This window comes from Nelusetta ayraudi, unplaced genomic scaffold (assembly GCF_046127955.1).
Source record: "Nelusetta ayraudi isolate G7.1 ecotype Tasmania unplaced genomic scaffold, CSIRO-AGI_Nayr_v1 ptg000011l, whole genome shotgun sequence".
Classification (NCBI taxonomy): Eukaryota; Metazoa; Chordata; class Actinopteri; order Tetraodontiformes; family Monacanthidae; genus Nelusetta; species Nelusetta ayraudi.
Window position 1 is genome coordinate 10155225 of NW_027466061.1, and position 16604 is coordinate 10171828.

The window sequence follows — 16604 nt, forward strand, 5'->3', positions numbered from 1 at the left end:
TAGGCTTTCTTATTGTTACAAGACAAAAACTGGATGAGGACAATAGAGAAGGGGTAGACTACGGGAAATGCAGCAAATTGGGAAATAAACTGGAGTGGTTTGAATTTCTCAGTATTTGTTGTTTTCACAGGAAAACTAGAGGCAGCAAAGCCTGATGTTACGCTCTATTGCACTGATCTGTGTCGAAACCCATCAAATTTACTAATGGAAGGGAAGGCCTCTCTCTCTCTCTCTCATGCACGCACACACGCACACACTTCGTCCCTGCAAGCACTTCCTATATTCTGCAGGATTACGGTAATCCGTCCGCTTCTATTCCCATCCTCCAGATGAAAGACACACAATGTGAGAGCACAAAAGAAAACAAACCACTCTTTTTATAGAATAAGTTTATTTTTGGTCAGGTAAATGCTCTCTGACTGGGCTTAATGTACAGTACACATGATGGCTGAAGTCCTTTACGACACAATAAAGTGGTGTGTTTGAAGGTTCCAAAAAAGGACAAAGGAAGGCTAAACAAATGCCATAAGTGCAAAGGAACAATCATTCAAAATGGACATTAACTTTAATGTTAAATTACACTTGGTGCCACTGGAGAATTCGGTAAGGTGTGGAACATATTAAGTGGTGTATATACACACACACACACACACCAGGAGGCACTGAAACAAATACACATTCATTAAATAAAGTGCCTGTCCATACGCACGTGGGCGATGACTATCATAAAGCAGCGTGCTGTGTTTATGCTGGCCGCTGCTGTGGAGGAAACGGAATGTTGGATGACAGAGCGGGGCAGGGTGGCCAGTGGTGGGTGACAGGAAAATAAATCAAGTCACCTGATGTGAGTTCAGGTTGCACGTTTAAACGTCGGTGCTCGAGCGTGATGTCCCTCCGTGCAGTGCAGGACTGTGCTGTGCTAGTGAGAGGCTGAGCAGCACTGGCCCCAGTCACTCGACTGACGACTGAAAAAATAAAATAAAATCATCTTCTTCTTTGACTATAAGTGGTTAAATTGAATCTATGATAAATAAAAACCAGATCACAACTAGCTGCTGTAGCTCGGAGCACTCGGGGCTAACGAGCCGATATCCCTGTCAGCTAATGCGGTAAGCAAACGCCTTCAGACCCATTTCACTATGTCACCAATGCTCAGCGATCATTGGGACCGTTTATATGCTTATTGTCAACGCATACTGGACATTTATGCACGCAAAATATCTAGTTTATAACACAGAACTATGCAATCTGGAACACATCTCATTTGTTTGCGTCCTCAGATGTGAGGAGGCATTCAGTCAATTTTCCACCAAAATGAAGTTGGCCGTAAAGTTTGAGAGTGATTATGCCTGCAGTAAATTCTGGGAAGACATCAGAACAGCTTAGTGCATTTCATGGGGTTAAATCTATTACCAGTAGTCAGACGCTCTTGACAACTCTTTTTGGCATTCGGGGCAACATTTTGCAGGTAAACAGCTGATTGTTCAGCCAGAAAGTTGTCATCCGGTCGCCACTGAGCGTTAACAGGTAAAAAGTGTCACACGTGGAAAAAAATAGAATATTATAGTCTGTAAATATGAGGAGCGATTATATTGAGTCTAAATGTAGCTTACTTTATCACAAAGTGCAAATTGCCATTAATATTTCCAACATTTATGTTCTAGACGAGGTAAATATGAACACACACACAATATGTACAGACTTCTGGTCATGAGGTCAAAGGTCAGTCGACGTGATACCTGAAGTTTTTTGTGAGCTCTCACGCGAGCTGGTGCGGCTAGTGGACCACCACCTCGGAGGTTTCAGCAGGTTGGATTTGTGTTGAAACAAAACAAAACAAAAATACAAAAAAACAAAACCCAAAACAAAGAGAAAAAGAGGTGTTTCCTTCTTTACAAGTAAAATTGTTTCACCAAGAACCAGAAATTGAAACCATGAGAACGCAGAAATTTTCTTGTTTTTGATTTATGAAGTTGATTTCTTTCACACTCTCAATCTTTTTTACCTCGGGGGGGAAAAGTCACTGCTTCATTACAGCGTCCAGGTTGTTCTCAGGAGACGGTGTAGAGTTCGTCTGTGCCGCTCTCGCACAGCGTGTAGCCGCACACCCGCGGCCTCCAGCTCCAGCTCCAGCCTCGGCTCCAGCCCAGCGCCTCGCGCTTCCTCTCCTTGGGTGGCAGCAGGAAGACCACGCAGGTGGCCACCAGGATGTGCCACAGCGAGTGCGTGTAGAAGTAGTTGCTTTCCGTCTCGGCAAAAATGTACAGGCACACGCCGATCAGGGCGCACAGCGCTCCGGGCACCAGGTAGAGCACCCAGCGCTTCCACGACGGCGGGTAGCAGTGGCGCCGCTGCACACCTCGCCGCACCTGTTGGCAGTGTTGCAAAGATGACTTTGGTTGCAATTACAAGTCGCACTGTTGAAAAGGTAATAGTCATGAAACTATTTCATGACTTTATCAAGGTAATGTAACAAACAACTTAGTATGAAACCTTGGTCTTGAGGGAAACATAAAAGGACGGTGCTCATGCCAAGCCAGTGCACGAGAAAACCATGCTATGCTGTTGCTTTAAAAATAAAATGATTAAATATAAAGTCTTTTTTGAAAAAATAGTTCAGACGCAATTGAAATTGTAATCATGAATAATTACACAAATAACTTTAATTTAATTACACATTTTTTCCAGTACTGTAACTGATGACAATTATCTTTATTTTGCGAACATAACATAAAATAAAATAAAGACGCCACATGTAACTGGTTAGCGGTTAGGGTTACTGCCTAACACTGCCTGTTGGCACAGAGAGCAGCCAGAGGGGGGTCTGGATGACTGGAGTAGCAGCAGGTGTTCCCTTTAAGACGCGGCTCCTACAGGTACACAGATTAGTGGGGACCTGCACTCACCCAGGTGGAGACCATGAGCAGTATGGCAAAGAGGACAGGACCCAGCAGGTTCCACAGGCCTTTCCGGTCCAGCTGCATGGACATGGCTATCAACAGAGCTCCGAGCATAAACAGGGTCTGCACGCACACGCGCACGCGCACACGCACAAACACACACACAAACAATTATGTGGGAGTAATACACACCTCCTTAGGTCCTCCTTATTAACGGCAACAATTAGTGGGTTCAGGGTTCATAGTCGCCGCCTTACGTATTTGTAGATGTCGCTGATGCGAGCCATACACAGGATGGTCACCCAGATGGAACAGACGGAACCCAGGAAGTCACAGTACTGCAGCGTATCGTAGTCCATGATGCACAAGACAGCCTGACCTGGCTGGTCACAGGCGTGGTAGAACTGCGGACGCAAGAAGGAAAAAATTCTGATTCATCAGTGGCGGGAAATCACAAAAAGCCATCAGTGAAGCCATTTACGATAAGGAAGGCTGGTCGTCCTCGTCTGGCTGGCGGGCCCCTCCGCTAGTACACACTCACTCACACAGCATCGCAGAAGCAACCCAAGGCTACTTTTTGCATTGAGCTGCTACGTCATCGAGGCCCGTCAGCGTGTATGCCGAGTCCTCAGTCGCGGCTGTCTTACCGTGGAGAAGAACATTGTGAAGGCGTAGACGGAGGCCTCGGTGATGTAGCAGCGCGTGGCGGCCACCACGATGGCGGGCAGGAAGGCCAAGTTACTGAGCGTGAGCAGCAGCGTCGCCAACACCTGCCGGCCGTACGACTGAGCGTTGGAGTCATCGGTGCAGCCCCAACCGCTCCACCCTGCGCGCGCGCACACACACACACACACACACACACACACACACACACACACACACACACTTATACATCTCACATTTCGCAGGTAAGGAAGAGCCCAACTTCTAGTGTTCCTTTACCCCATTCAAAAAAATGATGTTTTTTTTAAAATCCAACACTTAGCTCTGATCATCATCATCATCATCATCTCACAAATCTCATCAAGTCTCTTGCAAATCACGACATTGCACAATTTCCAATTTTTGGAACAGTCACCAGGAACTTGAGCTTGCTGGCTACTAAACAACTGTTTCTGATGTTAAAGGCTGTTTGGCATGAATCCTCTAAAGTCCAGTGTAATGTTTAATTGAAGTATTTCAGGCGTGCGGTTGTCATTGGTCTTACCAGCCTTGCAGACGCAGGCAGAGTACAGGTAGCTGTAGGATCTGAGGAGTCGACACTCTCCATACGGGCCGCAATCCTCCACACAGGCGCTGACAAACAGCTCTGGCAGCACGGACACCACTGACGTGTTGCCACATTCACTGCTGCAGAAAAGACACAAACACGCACATTTTAAAAACAGAGCGAACGGAGCAGAATCAGAGTTCATTCGCAGGGATTTTTTCTTTAAATTTGAACAAAGACCCAGGTTCCTATTCTGACGGTGTTTCATGTGGAAAAACTTGCAAACACGCACAACCAACCTGTTACAGACCAGCTGCAGGGTGAGGTACCAAGTTGCTGATGGGGGAAACGGCAGCCGGATGACGGCTTTAGGAACGCTGGTGTTCACCTGGAGGCCGAACCCTCCGAACAAAGCTGCAGACAGACAGACATTAACATCCACTCAAGAGAGAGGAAACAACAAAAGAGAAATTTGTCGCAGCTGCTTCGTGCACCCGCTGTGCCACAACTTGCATTTAGTATGAAGGAACTTTTTATTGTATAGCCATTTGAGTCTTTTCTGAAAAGGGAAAGTTCTGTTGAACTAACTTCATCCAAGCATTAGCGTCTATAAAGCCAAAGTGCGTGCAGTCTGCTGTCCTACCTGTGCCACAGGGTTGTGAGTGGTTGAGTTGGAGCACTGGAGCCCGGGGAGTGAGACAGGCCACCACGCGACTGCTGTTCCCCAAAGTAACGTTAGTCTGTGGACACACACACGCGGTCAATTCAAAGCTCAGGTCCCCGACTAGAGAACATGTACAGGCGCCATGCTGAGAGCTTCCTCACAGTGTTGAGTGTGAGCTGCAGGTTTAGGGTCCCGCCAGTGGCCTGCACATGCAGCGGGTACGCCAGCAGGGTGGGGTGCGTGTCCACCACGCTGACGTTGGGTCCGTTGACAGGGCTGAACCGGTTGGACAGCACGTCCAGCTCTTCGTACAGCACCGGGACGTTCCACACGCACGCCGACGGAGACATCGACGTCGTCGTCAGCGGTGAAGCCGAGCCGTTGGCCGCTGACGAGTTCACCGTGGGAGTGGAGTTTGTGAGGCTGCTGTTGCCGCGGAGCCTTCTGAAGTCTTCGTCCGCTGCAAGGCCCACGCTGGCTGGCTTACACCCCACTGAGGCAAGCCATGAAAGTCAAGAGGTAGAAAGTTCAGGTCAGTTTCAGCAGGAAGCCGAGACAAAGTGTTTTCGCATTAGGCTGTAAACACAGGGATAAATATACCCTTGCATTGTTTGAAATTCCAGGGGCTTTTTTTGGCATAATTAATCATGTGAGGCTGCTGCACTGGAACCTGAATTTTAAAAAAAATGTGAAAAAAATATTTTTCTACAATATCTATTAATGGACTCAAATATTATTCATCTAATGTGAAGGTAAAACGCAGTTCAGAAAAAGCTGCTCACAATGGATTATACCGAGTCAAAATATCAACAAAGAGATTATGGTTATTTACTGTGTTAAAAAAAAGCAACAAGGAAGCATCCGGTTTTATTCACGTGAACGGGATTTGTCTCATGTTTCTGTGTTCACCTGTGTAGTTTGAAACGATACTGAAGGAAACGGTTTGATTGTCTCGGCTGCTCTCCACCTCGACACGCAGCCAGGCGTCCCACGGAGGGTTCAGCAGCGCTGCGGAGCAGCCGCTCCCTGAGCAGTTGACGGTGTGCGGACCGCGCTGCAGAGAGTTGGAGCCGATCCTGAGCACGAGCGAGCAGTCCGCGCCTTCAACCGACAAACAGTTGGCCACGGAGATGGACAACGAAGAGGCAAACTCTGGAACATACAGCCTGCAGTGGTAACAAAAGATTTCAGTCGCAATCCCTCAGTTATGTAGGACACACAACACAGGATGCTTCTTACTTAAGGCGTGCAGGTTTGTCAGGGGCTGCGGCCTGCTGCAGGAGCACTCCCTGCTGCATGGTGGGTGTGTCCACTGATCTCCTGATTGATAACTGAGGCTGGAAGAAGTAGGAGCAGGACGGGAAGCCCTGAAAGACAAAGGCAAAGCCCGTTCAAAATGTCTCACAGGTGGCTGATAATAAACAAGGCCATAATGAAACGTCCCCTAAAGGTCAGCCCTGGCTGCACCACAGGTTCTAATCCTGCTGCATTCAGCAGCAGCCAAGAGGAAGGAGAAGCACAGGAATGTGGCTGAGCTGCTTAGGAGACAAGCCAGCGAGTGGCTGCTCTGGTAGAACAAGTTGAAGCTATTCACCTGTGAGCATATAACTGAAACCTTTCAGCTTTAGCCAAGAGGTGCATGGCGATGGCTAAATTACAAGCGTCTAACGATTTGAATAAGCAGTCTCCAGTTTAAATGACGACAGCCACTAAAATAAACCCAAGCACTCACAGCAGCAATACAGGCAGTAAAAGCTCAGCTATGGAATGAGCCACAGGGTTTTCTTCCTGCAGCACGCTTACTTTAAGGAAGAAATGTAGCATTATATGTAAAAGCGATACCATTTTTGGTTCTATCTGTAAACGGATTAGCGTGTGGGGGAAGCTTACTCGCTTGCGCCTGCCACACTGACCTTCTGCTCTATGCGTCCGTCGTCTTCAGGCAGGTGGGCAGCAATGAACCAATCGCCAGCAGCAGGGTTGGTGAGGTTGAAGGTTGTGTAGCTCTGCGACGTCACCGGCAGGGTCAGCGACAGGCTGGGACTCCAGAGTGTCGCGTTGGGGAACGACGCCCCTGTTGGGTTTATAACAGGAGGGGCTCCCCATCGCATGTGGCTGCATAATTACATTTTAAAAAAGGAGAGGCGCTTTGGTGTAAAGTGGCAGTGCATGGGGGAAAGATGTGCCCGGGTGCGGATATTTACATGGTGACGTTGTGCTGGCCGCAGTGGAAAGTGTGACCCTTGGTGACGGAGAAGAGCCAGCGGGCGACCGCCGTGTCCTCCGGGATGTGGAACTTCTGCAGCCTCACGCTGCCGTACCAGCCGTACTTTGACAGCTTTTGAGCCGGTTTGGATGACAGCTCTGACACAAACACCGCTTGTCCATCTGCGTGGAAAAACATTTGATTTCAAACAACCGGACATACACAGGCCTTCATTACTTGATGGGTATGTATGTACGAGTCATACAGACAGAGCTCAACCTTATGAGGTTATGCTAGCGGTGGTTTATTACCAAATCGTTTTCATTTCCTTAATTGATGTTGAGCAACACTGTCATGTGTTGATGAAGCGAAGGTGGATCGTGTCGCGACAGGAGAGAATGTTTTTGTCAAGAGAATCTAATGAAATATTCCCATAGTCAGAACATGTTTCCTTAACATGTGTCTTCCATTACTGCGTTAAGGGTGGCGAAGAAGCAAACAGTGCATTAACACGGCACAACACCTGCTCTGGCACTAACGCTGCTTAACAATGATTCAAATGTAGACATCTGTATACGCCAAAGCAGCTAACCAAAGTGAAATAAACAGTTTTATGGAATTGATAATGCGCCAGAAATAGATGCGTAGTGGTAGCAAATGTCGTTCGAATGGCTGACAAAATGTTTCTACAAAAAATTGCGCAGGACCAAAGATCGACCTCTGGTTTACTACCTGCAAAAGTTGCCCGAGCTGGCTAGCATAGGGCAGCTAGCCAACATGCTAGCCACCGGCTGCCTGACGCATCCCTCAAGAGTCACATTAAAAACAATAATAATAAAAAATAATAACCACTTGCCGTCTCCAAACGTCGGAGCTGTCAGCGCCACGAGAAGGAGACAACGGAGAAAATACAATTCCATATTGCCTTGGCGGCGCACCGGTACATCACATCGTCTTTTCTCAATTTGTGTTTTCACCCGTCGGGAAATGTGACGGAGACCAGACGCTGGGCTTCCTACCGCTGTACCTGCGCAACACTTCCGGGTGGCAGTGTGGCGTCATCAGAGTAGCACCACGGGTGGCAAAACAAAACAAAACAAAACGTAACAAACAGCAGTCAGTAAACTACAGAAGCGTATTGCATTCACTTGACAAATAAAAATAATTTCTGTTTTTCAGTGTAATTTTTTCTGTTGTTCGTGCTATTTTCCCCCCAGCCCAGTTTTTCGTGCTATTTTCTTTTCTGCCCAGTTTTTCGTGTAAACTTTTTTCCACCCTGTTTTTTTTTTTTTTTTTTTTTTGAAATCCCGCGAGAAAACAGTAGACAGGTGACTCTACGGCATGGATGTGCTCTACGGTGGTGACACATGTCACCACGTAACCAGTCTGATTGCACTTCAAATGCATAATTTCGTATCCATGGAGCATGCCATATTTATCCAATTGATCCCGGAGAAACATTGCGATGTCAAGAATATCTGAATGGGCTTTCCTTCGGAACAACCGCAAAGTCCTCAGATGCCTACGTAAAGTTGATAAACTGATTGTAATGCCATCTATGTCACTTAAAGACAGGACTATTTCCCAGTGTTTTAAACCCATGTCAAAATATAATTTGATTGAACTGAACAAGCTGGCCATGTTTGCTTCCATTATATCTAGCTCTCAATGAAAGAATGGATGCGATTGTTTCCGATGCTCTCTAAACTCGGGAAAATAGGGCGGGAAAAAAATAGAACGAAAAACAGGGCTGGAAAACGAAATAGCACGAAAAACAGACATAATTACAAAATTACAAAAACAGATATTTTTTTTAATTTGCCAAGTGAAAGCAATACGCTTCTGTACTTTTCCAATTGTTTGCGCCAATTGCAAACAAAATGCGTTCGAAACAAAGAATACACACTCAAGAGATCAATTTAAATGCGTAAATGCTTAAATACTTTTTTTTTTTTTTTATTTCACGTCTGAAATGAAGTATGAGGAAGTACGCACCTTTACAATCCTTCATTCTTTCATTATCAAGCTATATTTGATTTCCATAGGCAGAGTATTTCACGGATTGATTGTTTTTAATTTCATCTGATTCATTACCTAAGGTTAAAAAACAAACAAACATTGTTTATATGATAATATTGTAATTTCATCGATAAAGCTTTATTTACTGATCCACCTAGATGGCGATTTCAACATAAATGGTTGCAGGATGAGGAGCTTGTCAGTTATATAGGGAAGCAAATAGACAAGTTATTTTTTTTTCCAGACAAAAACTAATCAAACATCAGCATTGTTGACAAAGGCCAGAGAATAGTTAATCCAAAAGATACCAATGATGCCTTTAGGGAATTACTATCAGAAACTATATGAAGCTGAGAAGAATTGTAGCTTATAGGACATTTATGTTGTGTTAAACATGCAGGCTAAATAGCTTCGTCATTCCAGAAGATGTCAAAGAAGACTTAAAATTATAAAAAAGTAAAGAGGAAATAGCAGAAGCCATTGATGGAATGAAATCAGGGAAACAGGAAATAGATATTTATATAAAAAAAAAGGTAAGGATAAGTTATTAATGCCACTTTTTGACAGGTTTAAAGAAACTTTTAGAAAGGTGGCACTTCCCAAAACCTTAAATCAAGCATTAATCCTTCTCCTTCCAGAATGTAAGGTGGGTATTAAATGTCCTTTACTATAAAAAAGGAGGGGAAAAATACGTCTCTCCTGGTGCTAGATGCTGAAAAGGCCTTCGATCATGTTGAAGGGCCCTATCTTTTTAAGGTTCCTGAGAAATTTGGGATGGGAAACAATTTCATAAAATGGGTTAAGATACTTTATAGAAAGCCTCCAGTAGAACTTTTAACAAACCCTGTTCCACAAAAAACACATTTTAATTTCAAAGTAAATGAACAATTTGAATATTTATGAATACAGAGTGCCAAATTTAGAGCAGACTGTTAAAATTGATTATGAAAAAATAAAAGGGGAAATGAATAACTCAATTGACAGATGGCTGAAGTTGCCTATATCTGTGATGGGAAGAGTTAATGTTCTCAAAATGACCATGCTACCAAAGCTGTTGTACAGTATGTATTCCAAAATATTCCTTTGCCTCCCCCTCCTGATTTGTTTAAATGGATTAAAAAAAGAAAGAAGTTGAAACCAGTTTTATTTGGAACAATGGTAAACCAAAACTCTGTCTCTCCCACCTTTACTTGCCATTTGATCGAGGGGGTTTAAAATGGCCGACTTTGCTCACTGGTATTTTATTTTTCAGAAAGAAATTAATCCACATTAGGTGTTTCAAAGCCTTGCAGGAAGTGTGCTGAGAAACTGGTTAAACTCACATTGTGGGCAAGATGTCAGTTAAAAACTTACAACAATAAAGCTCGCAGAAGAAGTGGAGGAGATTAAGAAATCTCTCAACTTTATGTCGGAGGAAATCAGCAAGATGGTTAAACAACAGGCCACACTCACAGGCCTCAAGGGGGAACAGCGTGAGCTGAGAACCATGATAGAACAAAGAGACCAGAAGATTGAGCTGCTGGAGCAAAGAGTGAAGGATTTGGAGCAGTATATTCGTGCTGGAGATATTACAACTACAGGATTGGAAACCAAACATCGCAGCTACGCTCCGGCTACAGTCCCAGAGACTGCAGGTGAGGATGCACCACCTGAAGAATTACAGACACTGGAGGATCAAGTTTTGGCATTTTTGAACAATAAAAACATCATGATAGAGAAGAAACATATTTCAGCTTGTCACACACTTTCAAACAAGGATAAAGTGAAACCCACACTGGTGGTCTACTTTTCAAACCGAAAGCCTAAAGTGGAAGTGTTGAAACAAACAAGAAAGCTAAAGGGTACTGGAGTCTACATCAATCATTTAACAAAGAAAAATGCAGAAATTGCCAGACAGAGCCGTATACTCAGAACCACAATTGATCATATTGTTTTGCAGCAAAAACTAGCCATACCCATAATGAATAAAGCTGGATGTTATGATCATACTAATTCATTCTTTTTAAATTCTCATGTTTTGAAGTTTAGAGACTTGGTTTATACAGAACAATGCAAATCATGTTTAAAGCAAAAACAAACAAAAACAAAAACAAACAAAAAAACCATTACCAGGCAGTGTGCAGAGGTTCTTCATTGTGTCTGAGGGTAAATATCAGTTGAGAGACGGATGCAAGTTTGTGCTACCTAAAGTTAAGAGAAGATGTATTTCTTTTAAAGGGGTTCAGCTGTGGAATAGTACTGATCTCAAACTTAAGCATTGTGCTTCCTTTGTTGTGTTCAAAAAATCATTCCCATGTACAATAGGAACATACCAAACATATGTATTAAATGTGACTTAAAAGGTACGTTAATACACTGCATGTGGGAATGCAGTCAAATAAAAACTTTTTGGGTTGAAGTGAAAAACTTAATTGAAAAGATAATTTTAGAGCAGATTACGTTGGATTCCAAACTATTCATAATGGCTTTATATCCACACAAACAACTTAAGTAAAGCAGAAAGTATTTTTATTGATTTCAGCTCATCGATAGCAAAAAGATGTATGCTTTAAACTGGAAAAATATGAATGGACTTGGCGTCTCCCAATGGTTAAAACAGATGTTGTATAGCTAACCCTTGGAAAGAATAACATATAGACATAAGTCAAAGCAAAATCAACTTGAAAAGATTTGGGGGCCCTTTGTTGAATTTATTAAGGATGTTAATGTTTCTGATGTCTTGAATCATACTGTACTGTACTGTACTGTATCTTGAGATGATTTAACTCCTAAACTCCAAATGAGAAGCTCTGTTCTTGAAAGGTTCATGTGTTATTCTCATGCTTATTTTATTTATTTTATTTCATTTTTTCTGTTATTGCTTTCGTTTCTATAATTAAATTTGTTCTCTATATTTGTATAAAACATGTGATACTGAAGTACGAGTATAATTGAAAATTGTATCACTAAAAAAAAAAAGAAATAGGCAGAATATCCCCACATAAATTGTGACAAAAAAAAACCAATAAGAGCAACATTTGTTATATGAGGCACTTTACACATCCTAACCCTTATTTCAAAGATTCCATTCATTCATTATGTTTTTTTGAAAGAGTTTCTTGCCTTTTCAAACATAGTCACTATGCTAACACATATTCAGAAACCATGTAAATATGCCTCACAAAGAGCCGTCCTCAACAAACCTGAAGGCTGTAATGATGAATGTAGGGGAGGGGTTGGTTAATACCTAATGTGGAGCAACTCATAACAAGGACAGGTTTATGAATAGTCACAAAATTGACCTCTAAGATCACAAGTAAGATATTGTGTAACATTTGTGTTTGTGCTGTTTACTCATTTGAGAGGCTTTGTCTCGACATAATCACAGGCATTTTGCTGAGGCAAATATCAAAAACAGCTAAAACTGTAATTGTGAAATAAATTTAAAAAAATCCAGTATAATTTCTGAAATTGTCACTTTTTAATGCTGCTTTGTATGCTATACACAACACAGTTAAGAGTGAAACCAAAAAAGGTGATTAACTGCTATTCTTTCCTTGTCAATGTTACAACAGTGACATAAGATTTGGCACGTCAAGTGAAACTAAACAAAGTTTATTATAAAAAACAAAACAAAAAAGAAAAAACTTTTACCTCCATCTGTATGTTCGATCTTCATCCCTGAAAGGTCACAGTTCAGAAAAGTTTCGAAGTGGCTCCTGAATCCCCAAATCACAGAAAGGTGACGTCGTCTTGTGACTCCACCCAGCACCACTGGGCGTCGTAGGCCAGCAGACTGGTGTCCTTCTCGCTGGTCCCAAGCTCTTCCTTTCCTGAGGAGTTCTGACTTGGCGGACCTTTCCGCTCTGCCTCCTTCTCATCTTTGGCCGGGGAGAAAAGTTGCTCCACCGTCACCTTTCTTCTGATCCTGCTGGACCTGAGCAGAGCTCTTGTGATGGTTTTTGCATTGGTTTTGATGTAGGGACTGACCGTGCAGTCATCTGATGTCGGTGAGTGACCACCGGCCAGACGGCTGTCGCCTGTGTGGGGTGAATCCTGAGTGGGTGTGCTGTGTGTGGGAGGAGCACTTTCAGAACCAGAGCATTCTGCTGCAGCATGGAGGTTTGACTCAGTTTCAGGGAGCTTGTCATTATCTTCTGTTTCCTCGCCGGTGGTGTCAGTTGGATTCGGACTCTCTCTGCGGAGGTAGAGGAGGAACTACTCAGTATGCACCTGAGGCCTTAAATTCAACATGCAGCGGTACCAGCGTTCCTAAACTGAGCACTGTGCAGCAGCAACTTTGGTTCAGAGCTCAACATAATACAGACGTTTGGGTCTTGTTTTTGTATTGGTTATCTGAAAAGGAAACACCTATACATCTCCATGAAACAGCATGTTTAGCATTCTGTTAACAGCCCTTTTGCTAAAAAACAGTGCTTTGTTGGACCTTTTTATTGTTCAAATGGGTGCAGCAGGGCAGAGCAAACCTGTTACATACAGCCTAATCAGTTGTCTGAGCTTTGAGGGAGTCACAATGTTTATTTTTGAAATACTTTTGGAGAACCAGTAGCAACAAGATGCAACCGACAACCGATGCAATATTCTCAGAGGTTCCATCCAGTTCAGAGCTTTATTTTTCTCATTTGGATACCAGCGGAGCAGTCTTACTCCATTCCTACTCCTGAAACACTTTCCAGCTCCAGAATGCAGAATATTTAGCCTGCTGTTTACAGCCAAATGTTAAAATACAATGTTTGTTGGCCCTTCCACTTGCTTGAAAGGTGAACAAGCTGGCAGTAACCTGTATCAGTGAGGTATCAGGGCCCTGCCTGACATCACAAAGGGATCACCGATCTATCCATTTTCAATACCCGCTTATTCCTGTACTCAGGGCTCCAGGGGTCTGCTGGAGCCTATCCCGGCTGTCATAGGGCGAAGGCAAGTCGCCAGTTCATCACAGGGCCACATAGAGACGAACAAAGACAAACAACCATTCACACTCACACAGACACACCTACGGTCAATTCAGACTTCCCAAGTCACCTCACACCCGTGTTTTTTGGACTGTGGGAAGAAGCCGGAAACCCGGAGACACAGGGAAAACATACACAGGAAAAACATGATGTACCTGAATGGGGACATGGAGAGTCCGTGTCCCTCCAAGGCCACCAGGCTGCTCAGGCTGCTGGTCAGGCTGCTGCTGTGACTGGTTGAGGCGTCACGCTCCTCCATCAGCCACCTCATGGCCTCGATACCATCGTGCACGGCCACCAGCTGCCGCAGGATCCTCACATCAGCCGAACGCAGGCAGCTCTGCAGGGAGAAAGGTGGAGTTGGACACTTGGATCGGTGACCCCTGACCAGTGGGGTAAAAGTGAGTATAGTCTTTCATCCCCTTTTTCGTAAAGCAACATTGAGAAGTGGGTCTAGTCAATGCTGACTGAAAAATATGTGGGTGTATCTGTGTATACCCTGCACTACACCACTGCCCCCTGACTCCCATTTAGCTGCAACTTCAGGGTAAGAGGCGATGAAAAGTGAAAACAGTGAGCAGAGCTTGTGTTCAGCTGCCAGGTGAGGGGTGTGACGTGACGGTGACAGTGGCTGTCATCAGGCAGGGTCGCAACAAAATGCGCTGACATTTCTCGTGGAGACGAAAAAAAAAACAACCAAACACAACAAAAACAGACAGGCATAGCTGTCAGCGCTGAAACGAGTTGCACCGGTTGAAGGATGCGCCGCAAATATCCAGGAAGGACGAGCAGGGAGACCTGCTGAGAAGAAGAGCGCAGGGGCAAAACTTTACCATCTCCTGTCTCAACATCCTGATCTTGTCGGAGAGGTCTCGGTCCAGCGCGAAGCCGCAGTCTCCCTCCGCATCCGAGCTCCGAGCCGCGTCCTGGCGCTCCGCAGCATCCCGCATCCACATCAGGAGACTCGGCGGCGTCTTTCTGCCGACCTTGTTCTCCAGTTCCCTCAGACAAGGCAGGGAGTCGCCGAGCTGCTCCTCTTCCATCTCGAAGCTCGTGGGCGCCCGCGCGCACACAGACACACACACACACGCAAGGCGACGAGTCCCCTCCAAACTTTGTTAGTTGGCCATATTCCTGAAGCCTCCACGCATGAAGCGACGCGGGCGCACAGCTCGCCGTGAAAGGACTGGAAATGTGCGCGCGCAGCCTGCTGACTGGCTCACCATTGACGCCACACACACACACACACACACACACACACACACACACACACACACACACACACACACACACAGGTATTGCTGGTATGCAGCCGCGCGATGCTGGAAAGAAGAGGCGCGCTTTTGCGTCGGCGACCGCAAACACTGGGCTCAGGTTCCGCGTCAAGCGGCCACGTGTTAGGTGAGGGCTGTGGAGAGGGTGGGTGGGTAGATACACCTGTGCGCGCTCTTGCACGGTGCGAAGCTTCTTGCAGATCGGCGCAACTTTTGCGATCCCGCGTCTCTTCAGCGTTGAAAAACTAACCCTATCCTTCATGGAGGTGTGTATGCAGACACAGAATTTCAGAAAATTGCGATATAGCATTTCACAGTAAAGCTCCAAAATGAAGATTTGTCTGTTCAATAATCTTGAATTCAGATTAAAGTTGGTATATCAGAATTTTCTAAAAATCAGTGAGGCCCTTCCTGGGGTGATGCACTACCACCCTGAAGTGGAATGATGAACTGACAATCAACAATTCTCCAGAAATATTCATCTGAAATAAGGAATATTAAACAGAAAAATCTTAATTTTTGAAGTTTAATTTGAATTTTAAATTTTGCTTCAGAATTCTTTGAATTTGAATGAGGGGCTTCCTCGGGTGATGCACTACCACCATGAAGTGGAATGATGGACCGACAATCAGGAATTTCCACGAAATATTATGTGTGTAGGAACTGCTTTTCACTCTGTTTAAAACAAAACAAGACCTAACAAGCCTCCAGAAAACAGTTTTTTTTTTTTTTTTTTTTTTTTTTAAATACAGCAGCCTGCTAAAACGCTTGGTTTAAGCTTGCTGCTAAAACTATTGTATGTTATTGCTAGAAAACCCTGGTAAAGATTTTGTTGCAACTAAATGGGACCTTAAATGTCACAACTTTATGACATAACTTATCTTGAGATGAATAACATGAAAGATGTGTGTGCAGTAGCTGCTGTGTAAAGTGCTGGGTGGCTGGTGTTGAATTAATAGTACTGCGATGTGCAAATGTGCTTTAAGGTCATAAAAAAAATGAGCCAGACTTGCCAGACCTCTGAGAGCAGAAGTGTGTCACAGTTTCCACCGAGTTGAGAAATCAGGCCTGTGCAGCTGCAGCGAAGCCCACTTTCAGACACAGAAACAGTCCAAAATAAGCACAGAGAAAGTTGACATTTGCCACCCATAGATGATTCATTTTCATTCGTATTGCTCGTATTAATCCCAGCAACCCCCTGCTGCCACCGCGTTATTGAGGTTGAGGTTTTTCCAAACATGGTTTGAGGAGCGGCGGCAGCAGCAGCGGCAGCAGTCAGGGAAAAAGTGAAGAACTGAGAATTAACTGGGTCTCGGCCAGTCTACAGTAAACCTCAACCTCAACAGTAAAGTCTATTTATACAGAAAAGGACAGACTGT

At 44.4% G+C, this 16604-nt stretch overlaps 2 protein-coding genes across 2 annotated transcripts; both read right to left on the reverse strand.

Annotated features, from left to right (window-relative positions):
• Positions 1 to 372: 372 nt before the first annotated feature.
• Positions 373 to 8048, reverse strand: pgap6 (post-glycosylphosphatidylinositol attachment to proteins 6). Its single transcript, XM_076020740.1, has 13 exons — positions 7837 to 8048; positions 6979 to 7162; positions 6688 to 6889; positions 6014 to 6141; positions 5684 to 5940; positions 4936 to 5267; positions 4754 to 4850; positions 4410 to 4524; positions 4108 to 4250; positions 3548 to 3726; positions 3158 to 3304; positions 2907 to 3023; positions 373 to 2369 (listed from the first exon to the last, which is right to left on the reverse strand). Exons 1-13 carry the CDS (start codon positions 7898 to 7900, stop codon positions 2052 to 2054), a joined length of 2283 nt encoding a protein of 760 aa, XP_075876855.1. The 5' UTR covers positions 7901 to 8048; the 3' UTR covers positions 373 to 2051.
• Positions 8049 to 12224: 4176 nt separating this feature from the next.
• On the reverse strand, positions 12225 to 15249 carry LOC142884821 (uncharacterized). The gene is made up of 3 exons (XM_076020741.1): positions 14785 to 15249; positions 14107 to 14291; positions 12225 to 13176 (listed from the first exon to the last, which is right to left on the reverse strand). Exons 1-3 carry the CDS (start codon positions 14992 to 14994, stop codon positions 12711 to 12713), a joined length of 861 nt encoding a protein of 286 aa, XP_075876856.1. The 5' UTR covers positions 14995 to 15249; the 3' UTR covers positions 12225 to 12710.
• Positions 15250 to 16604: the final 1355 nt, after the last annotated feature.

What these genes read in the sequence shown, in the direction of transcription:
- pgap6 (XM_076020740.1), bottom strand. Translation starts at nt 7,900, where the DNA reads ATGGAATTGTATTTTCTCCGTTGTCTCCTTCTCGTGGCGCTGACAGCT. An exon ending in TCAGCGACATCTACAAATAC is followed by an intron (nt 3,024 to 3,157) that starts GTAAGGCGGCGA and finishes GTGTGCGTGCAG; the next exon opens with ACCCTGTTTATGCTCGGAGC. An exon ending in TGCTCATGGTCTCCACCTGG is followed by an intron (nt 2,370 to 2,906) that starts GTGAGTGCAGGT and finishes CACTGCCAACAG; the next exon opens with GTGCGGCGAGGTGTGCAGCG.
- LOC142884821 (XM_076020741.1), bottom strand. Translation starts at nt 14,994, where the DNA reads ATGGAAGAGGAGCAGCTCGGCGACTCCCTGCCTTGTCTGAGGGAACTG. An exon ending in GGATGTTGAGACAGGAGATG is followed by an intron (nt 14,292 to 14,784) that starts GTAAAGTTTTGC and finishes TTCTCCCTGCAG; the next exon opens with AGCTGCCTGCGTTCGGCTGA. An exon ending in CTCTCCATGTCCCCATTCAG is followed by an intron (nt 13,177 to 14,106) that starts GTACATCATGTT and finishes CTACCTCCGCAG; the next exon opens with AGAGAGTCCGAATCCAACTG.